The sequence below is a fragment of the Salarias fasciatus genome, chromosome 1 (assembly GCF_902148845.1).
Source record: "Salarias fasciatus chromosome 1, fSalaFa1.1, whole genome shotgun sequence".
Lineage (NCBI taxonomy): Eukaryota > Metazoa > Chordata > Actinopteri > Blenniiformes > Blenniidae > Salarias > Salarias fasciatus.
In genome coordinates this window covers 19,984,698-19,993,237 of record NC_043745.1, presented here as the reverse complement: position 1 = coordinate 19,993,237, position 8,540 = coordinate 19,984,698, and the positions used below count along the sequence as shown (strand labels likewise).

Genomic DNA, 8,540 nt, shown 5'->3' with positions numbered 1-8,540 from the left:
TCCATATGCATGAAAAAAAGTAACGACAGCATGCCGACAGCAATCTCGTCTTCTCCCTGTCATTTTCTGCAGGACCATGAAACAAAACAATCCCTCACAACCAAACTGGATAATTAAATAATGACACCTCCACCATGCGCATTCCACATCGCTTGTCATGGAATCTCAACTGGAGCAGATTTTCAGATGAATCATTTTGGTCATTTCCACGTAAAGTTTATAAACTATCAACTTGTTGAGAGGAAAACTGAAACGTTCACCGGGTGATGACTTTTCATGTCAACAGTGAAGCAGGTTTCATATAAAGCCAGTGAGTAACGAGCCGGAAGCATTTTCACTCCAGTCGTAAAACAAAGGACAATATTGCCCAGTAGTTCTTCTTCTTCTTTGAGGTGAAACTACAATCCCACAAGACACAGCTGTGGACGGGCCTCTTTCTCCAACTCAGCAGCCATAAATACTGAACATCCCTGGACTTGCATCTGTACAAATAACTTTTCTTGCTTAGTTTGCAAATGCATGAAGTCAATATGAAGGCAGGTAAATTAATGCATTGTCATTCAAAACGGAAAATAGGGCACTTAAGCTAATAGCATTGAATAAAATCAACAACAGCCAAACCGCGCATGGTTACAGAGGCGGAGACAACAATGGGATGGATATATTGATTTGGTATTGTGCAAAATATAGATTATGGATTCTCTTGTTGATAATATTATGTAACAAAATTGCAAAGTGAGTATGTTCCCAGGATGAGGAGCAAACACTGTTATTATACATCATAAAGAGAAATATATGTGTTATTTAAATGATTTAAAAAAAAAATCAGTTCCTTATTTCTCTACACTTATTTAAAATATGCCCCATTATTTGTCAGTGCTGGAAAAGAGGGACGTGAATAAGGAGCAAAAATTAAATTAACGTCTGCATTAGAAAATCAGAAATGCTTCTTAAATACAAAGTTATGGCTGCATTAACTGACTCATAAATAGAATTAATCATATGGATTGCATTTTCATCTTTAAGTTGCTCGTGGCATCATAGTTCAGTTTATAATTCGTTCATATCTTAAATTGAAGTCGTGGCAGACTGAGTACACCTTGAGTAAATGGCTATAGGTGAAAAAAAACCCTCAAAACTTCATCTTATAATTAGTGTTTATGATGGGGTCTTGAACCAGAATCTGATTGATTATTAATTTTAATTATGAATTAAATAATGCCATAACCTTAAACCTTTGGCCAACTGAAGTTGTTTTTTAAATGTGCTATACAAATAAAATTGAATTGAATTGAATTAAATGAACGCGCCAACGCATTTTAATGACATTTTTACTCCTTACTGGGTTCCATGGGATTCAGCATCTATTTCACATTTTAGTTGGTTGGCTGGATAAATAAACAAACGGACGACACTTATATAACATTTTACACTGCTTGAGCAGAGCTCAAAGCACTTCAAACCATTTCATCACATTCACACACCAGGGTAGGCGTCCGCCATGCAAGGCACTTGATCCATCCGCTGGGAGCAGTTGGGGGATCAGAGTCTTGCTCGCAGACACTGTGACATATGGACAGGGCGAGGTGGAGATTCAAACCAACAACCTTCTGGCTGCCAGACAACTGCTCTACCAACTGAGCCACAGTCACAAATGTGAGGTTCTGCCATCTGAGTGGATTCTCCCCCGCCCATCACATTGTGAGAGTTGGCATGGTCTGAACAGTGGTACTACAGAGATGACCCGTGGTCATGTTGAAGAGCTGCACTGCAGCGACCTGGAGGCGCAGGCCATCGGAGGATGCCGCCAAAAAAAAGAGGACTTGTCGTTCCACGCACAATATAACCTCCTTATAGATGCTTACCACGTAACTGGACCGGGGCAGAAGTTTCTATTGACAGTTTCTATCACTCACGCTGTCAGGGAGCGAAGCCTTTCAACCCTAAAGGTTATTAAGAGCATGTTACAGAGCTCAGTGGCTCAGTAGCACTCGGAGGCTTCCATGTTAATGTGCCAAGAGATGCACATCCTGATGTCCACAGACTGTGACACGGTTATGAATGAAGTCGCAGAAACAAGCGCACTGCCTCATAAATGGTGGAGACAAGCCTATCACTGACGCTTTGTACACTTTGAACCAGAATATAAACAACAGCAACACAAAACCCAGCCTCTGGAAAGAAGATTAAGCAAGCCCATCCATCCATCTTCCATACTGCTTGATCCAATTGAGAGTCACAAGAGGCTGGAGCTGATCCCAGATGAGTAATGGTGAAGACGGGCAGCGCTCTGGACAGGTTGCCACCACAGGGGAGACACACACACACAGTCATACAGCTGGAGTCGCCATTTAGTCTCAAATGCATGAATTTGAACAGTGGGAGGAAACCAAAATATGTGGAGAAAAGTCATCCACGTACAGGGAGAAAATGCAAACTCCACAAAGAAAAAGGCCTGGACTGGACTCAAACCTTTGATTTCTTGTTTACATATCAGGTTGGAGAACTGAGGAAATGTTTTCCTCAACATTAGAGACATATTTTTTGACATTTTCGCCAAACATTTTCAAATTACACACTAAGAGACTGTGAGCGCTGACTTGCTCTGTTACTGTTTTAACCTTCACCATGGACAAAGTGGACCACTCTTGGACCTCCTGGGATGAAAAGTGGTTCCACAGCGGCCCTGCTGTGAGCTGATAATCTTATCTATTTCAGCACTCGGTGGACCCCAAGTTTCTTTTCAGACGAACATTTTCATGGCACGGTTTCTAAACTTCTACTTCTCCTGCTCTGTAGCACTTAGAGATTTGGAAATATTAAGTGCACTGAAAATAAAATGTATTATTATGTGTAAAGTGTATGCATGGTAAAACAAGTTATGTCTTTTTGTAACGCTCCAGCCTCTAATCTTTTCACTCCACCTGGCTGGCTGAGCCATGTACAGATATATACGACTGTCAGCATAATGCAGTGGTTCTCCAAGTGTGGGGCAGGGACAAGGTGAATGTGGGAGTCAGGGAAATACCTTTCTTGCAAGAGTTTTTTCTTTTGTTTCAATTTTTTAACAGTTATGATAAAAAGAAATGAGTGACAGGAAACAGTATTTCCAAATCTATTAATCCACACTTTTGCTACAAAAGCCATAGTTTGCTACAACAAATTTATTCTAAGTTTAATAAAGGCTGCAGAACATGAGGTAAACACAGATCATGCACTTATGTTGAGGATATTGAACAACTGCTTCCGATAACGCTTAAGTATGATGTTGTCTTTTTTGTATTTGGATTTATTTTTCCAAATACCAGTGATCTATGATTCAATTAAATGCCATATTTAATCAGTTAGTTACACATTTCTTGTTAATTATTCACACTTTTCTTTCATATGTACTATCCTGTATATATGTAAAGCAAAAATGCACAGTAAATGGAAACATCTTTAATTGCAGCTCAGTCAGTCTTCTGCAATATGTTGATATTGCTATAAAGACAAATTTGCATTCTACCGAGTAGTTCGAACTGAAATTTAAACAGATTAAATCTGCTAAATTAACTTTGATGCAAAACTAGAAGTGTGACAACAGTTGCTGAGTATGACAAGATGAGAAGACGTGGATCTAATTTGTGTTTAATCAGTCATAATAATGATGTTTTTGAAAACTCTGCATTCATCTATAAATCACTTGCGAGACAAAGTTGGGGGGCATGAAGAAGTTCAGGCTGTGTGAGAGTGGGCTCATCCTCCCACACTGGCACACTGACACTAAGTGGCTGTTCAGATAAAGCTGATTTAGGAACTGAGCCTCGGTGTATCTGGCCCCGGTTCCTGAGTGATGGTGCGTCTGAGGGCAGCGTGACCTTCCTGCCACTCATTTGGGTAACTTTTACGCCCAACGCTGTGGGAGTCCCGTTTTCTCTTTTCTCTTTTTTTTTTTTTTTTCACAAAACCACAGAGAATGCAAATGCAAAAACACACACTTGTTTCCGCCGCCTGTCAGAAATAAACTGTCGCCTCGTGGAACAGTGTCCCGGCCGTAGAAAGCCCGTGATGAGTGGATGTCCCTCGGCGTGTCGGCGCACCTCCGGAGCCCATCACTCCGTCTGGAGCTATTCACCATGCCCGTCCGCTGCGCGCTGCTGTCACTTTACCACGACTTTCAACTCGGCGTCAGACTGAAGGAGTTCGACCCGTAAATTACACCCCATCTCTCCGCCGCGGCCGCAAACTCATTATTGTCAAAGTCGGGCAGAAGCGACACAAAGTCGGAGCGTGAATCGAGCCGCCCGGGTCCGGAGAGGTGGTTAGTTTCGCCTGTTAAAGGGCTCAGGACACCGCTTTTTACATGCGCGACGCCCTTCCCTTTACTTCCTAATTCCATTATTCGTCAATATTACATGTCATTTTGCTCGGACGGGGTTCTATCCTACCTCGTAAAGGTCTCCCGAAGCCATGGTGAGGTGCGGAGCCCGGCGGCGCGGCGTCGCTGCCTGCCTCGCTGGCTGTTTTTGGACCGTACTCCGGCGGTGTTTCGGAGGAAGCCCCGGCGGACGGGAATTAGCGAGCAGCCTTGTTATTCAGAGCAATCCGCAGCAAGCAGATCAGCAGACAGTGTCAATCGAGCCCGGCGCTCCGCGATGGATCGCTCCACACTTATAACAAACAAGCACCGGGGCGGTGCTGTTTACCCAGACCCAAGTGCGGGGCTGGAAATTAGTCCCCGGCTCGGAAAGCACACAGCCTGATGGTCTGCATGCGCCCTGCCCGCTCCGCTCCGCTCCTCTCCGCTCCCCTCGGCTCTGGTGCAGCCCAACAGCCCAACTAGTCAACGGGAGAGGATCTGTTTGTTTACTCACACCAGCTGAGCCAGATATAATCAACTCTACCTGCTCACGGAACTGTCACTCACTTTAATGTTGGAACATCCTCAACAAATGACCTGGAACTGCTTCTAACCAATGGTGACACTACCGAGGGGAGGGTACCTCAGGCACCAGGGCCACAGTTGGCATAATCCTTGGCACACTGGTGGAGGCATATAATTGAAAATCAGGCCTATTAAATGAAAGCAGCTCTTCACAGGCACACAGATAGAAACAAGGCATTTTATCCTTCTGTTAGATTTAAACTTATCAAAAAAAAGTTTTTATTTGTAGCAATGTGATGGAAATGTCTATATTTTAACATAAAACAAACTACTATTGCAAAAAGAACGCCTTCAATGTCAATATAAAGTGGATTTTCATGGTAGCTTCTGTTACTTCTGGTTAAAGTGATAAATAAGATGGATGGATTAATGGATGGAAATATACTTGACTTGAGATTACTTACAATAAATGGCTGAACTATGGACCAGGGTGAGGAAACCTCAGGCATGATGAGGCCCACAGTTGGTATAGTCAGTAGTTCATTGGCAAATTTCAAATAATTAAAAATCAGCTTTTATAAATTGAACTGGCTTTTTATGCAATCTCTGCTTATGCTGGTTTTGTATTCTCAATAACTGGACATTTCATAGACTTTAGTCCCTGGCTATTATTAGTTTTTTATTTCTTCTTTGTGCAATATGTGTTAAATGAGTAACCAATCAGTTTGAAATAGGCTCTGTGCTTATGTTGTAATCCACTGTGTGGAACAGTAGATTATGTTTAAAATATGGCCCAACCTGGCCATAATTTTTGGGATAAAATCTCAGCTGTGCTGGACATGTTTTTGTATTTTGTGTCTTTAATAAATTTTGTTTTGGCCAACTGATGATGGGACACACTCATTCAAAAAGGTTGCCAACCCCTGCATTATACCCTGTCTCTAACTTGTGTATAATCATATTATTGCCATCACTTGAAAAATATACATTTTTGCTTGAATTAACAGTAGTGAAATAGAAAAATTAACCCACAATCACAAATTATATTCTACCTCAAAAACTGCAAAACTAAGACAGCATCATGTAGGAAATATTGTATAATATGTAAATGACTATTTTAAATGTGCATCATTTTATTTCACTGCAACAGCATTTGGCGTTTGAAGCAGTCCGTTGCAGCTATTCTGCTCTGAGTGTGTGGAAGTTGGAGGATTTTTACTTTTGAACTTAGCAATCTGGTTGGAGTGGTGGCGGAGAGGTTAGCCAAGCAGACAGATCAAAAGTTTGCAGGTGTGTATCCCACTAATGTCATGTCTGTGGAGCAGAACCCTTAAAACCAATGACTTCCCAGGCCTCCCTCTACTGCATCTGTAATGTTAACCATGAATAGGATGCGGGTCAAATGCAGTGAAGTACTTTTCCCAAGGGGCATCAGCAATGTACACTTTCCTTTCAACTGTGGAAAGATAATCCAAGATAATTATGAAACAAGTCATAAAATAAGTGATTAATAAAGACTGATTGACACATATATTTAATCGGTCTTCAGTACGGCTCGTATCTTGGTCAGGATTGCAGTCAATCTTAGCTTTCTTCCAACATTTTAATCCCCCCTGTAATAACTTCAGTTCGAAAATGGACAAAGTGAACTTCTAAATTATTTTTTTTCTTTCCGGAGCTGTTCAATCGAGTGTAAACTGAGAATGATTATTTCTTTTGCCAGCTTCGAGTCAGTTACCAGATTTTTAAAGTTAAAGTTATTTAAAATGATCTCCTTCGGTTGACTGTCAGGGCTGTTGTCAAGATAGGAAAGTCTGTAAAGTCATACAAGTGTTTGAGGTCAAGTGGACACAGTGAAAAGCATTGGGAAAAGCCACTGAGAAAATTTTGGAAGGTCTTGATAGAGAGCCTGAAGAGAAAGATGTGTGTTTGAGGCCAAGAGATAATCCAAAGATCACCACCAAGGCCATGCTGATGAATCTTGAAACGTGGTACCAACATCACATTCTTCATGCCTGACAGTCTGAAGGACACCGCCGTCATATTGGCCATGAAAACCTTCCTTTCCTCATGTCAGCACACTAAAAAGAGCCTCCACTATGCAAGAGCTCGAGTGAACTGTCAAGAAAACATTTCATTAACGATTCTGTGGTTAAATAAGGCAAAAATTGAGGGGCTTAGACACAGTGATGTGGTTCGGTTTGGGAAAGAGAAATTGAGCCCCAAAAACTGTCAGCAGAGTATGGGATGTGATTGTATTTGGGTACTTTAAAGACACTGCTTCTATCAAACTGTTGGACAAGAATCAGAGCATTGAGAAGACAGAGGACTTCAGCCCTGATGTTTTCCTTGTGGATTGTGAAAAACATGTTTTGGGTTTGGCAGCACTGGACTCTTCAGTGAAGGGTCCAACTCATAATGGCAATGTGGTGAAGAAACAGTTAACTTTGGAGCATCTACAGTCCAAACCTGAATCCTACTGAGAATCAGTGGAGGGCTCTTCAGGCCAGAGTGATTGTAAGGAAGCAGTTGTTAAAAAAATCCCAGGGGTGAATCTCAAGAAGCATATCAACGATTGTCAGCGTACTGGAAGTGGTAGCTTGATTAGGAAATTAAAATCAATATATGTATTAGAGGTGTCAGTTGAGTGAGTAATTGCACAACTTGTGAACTAACTTGTAATCAACACAAAACGACAAATTTAACGCTAAAAAAATGGTTTATTCTGACTCTTTTAACTTAAGTGGAGCATTTATTACAGTTTCACATTTAAAAACACTCAGAAATGAGGAAATTGAAACATCCAACATTTGAAAGTTGAGATGCGTGTAAGAGTTGAGACAACTAAACACCTTTATTAACTTTAAAGTAACAAACGCACAACAAGGTTTAAGTTTTGCCTCTAATTTCTTTTGTTTTGAGCCAATCGCTAATCCTAATTCTGCAATTAGTCGCGATTTTTATCTTTAGCTGTAATGTCAATGGTATCCTTTGTAGTCATAGAAAAATGTAAACATTTTAATCAGCAAAAAAGCTGCTGCAGGCATTTCAGAATCAAGGTACCACCTAATATTTACATTCAAAGTAATTGAAAGCTTTTAGATAATTGATTTAACATTGAAGTATTGAGACCTTTAGAAGTACAGTTAAAACTGAAGGCTGCCCTCATGTGTATATAAGTTCAATTATGAGCTTCTTTTGTGTGTTCAGTATATGTGAAATGTTAAACAAGCAAGAGTTTCTGACTAAAATGTTGCTCAGGAAACAAACTAAGCTGCTGACCACTACAAAACAGCTTCATAGACAATTTCATGTTTTTGGAAATTACCTGCCTGTGTGGGCCGCGAGGTGCTGCAGTGGTGAACACTGTTTTCTTTCTAGCTTGCTTATGTGTCAGTGTTTTTTTTTTTTTTTCAACACCTCAAGAATGCACAGAGGTTAAGCGATGAATGTAAATTGTTCATAGGTGGCTGTGAGAGATTGTGTCAGCTTTTTTCCGGACTTAAACTGTCTTCACCCTTAGTTAGAGTTAGCTGACTGACTCTAGCTCCCCGTGGCCTTGAACACGATAATAAAGCAAACTGTCAAGGATTTATCAGCGTATGTGAACTAGAAGGTTGAAATGGATCCATTGGCAGAAGTAGAAGAATCTTTGATTTACTTGCTATTTACT

At 40.9% G+C, this 8,540-nt stretch overlaps 1 protein-coding gene across 2 annotated transcripts in view; it reads right to left on the bottom strand.

The window, feature by feature from the left end:
* The window catches only part of LOC115406291 (chromodomain Y-like protein 2), a 56,281-nt gene extending 51,517 nt beyond the window's left edge, over nucleotides 1-4,764 (bottom strand). For both annotated transcript variants that reach the window (XR_003933526.1, XM_030116242.1), the window contains exon 1: nucleotides 4,431-4,764. Coding sequence is in view for 1 of the 2 variants with exons in the window: in XM_030116242.1 (XP_029972102.1) it covers nucleotides 4,431-4,454 (24 nt within the window). In the remaining variant the exon portion in view is untranslated. The remainder of the gene's footprint in view (nucleotides 1-4,430) is intronic.
* Nucleotides 4,765-8,540: the final 3,776 nt, after the last annotated feature.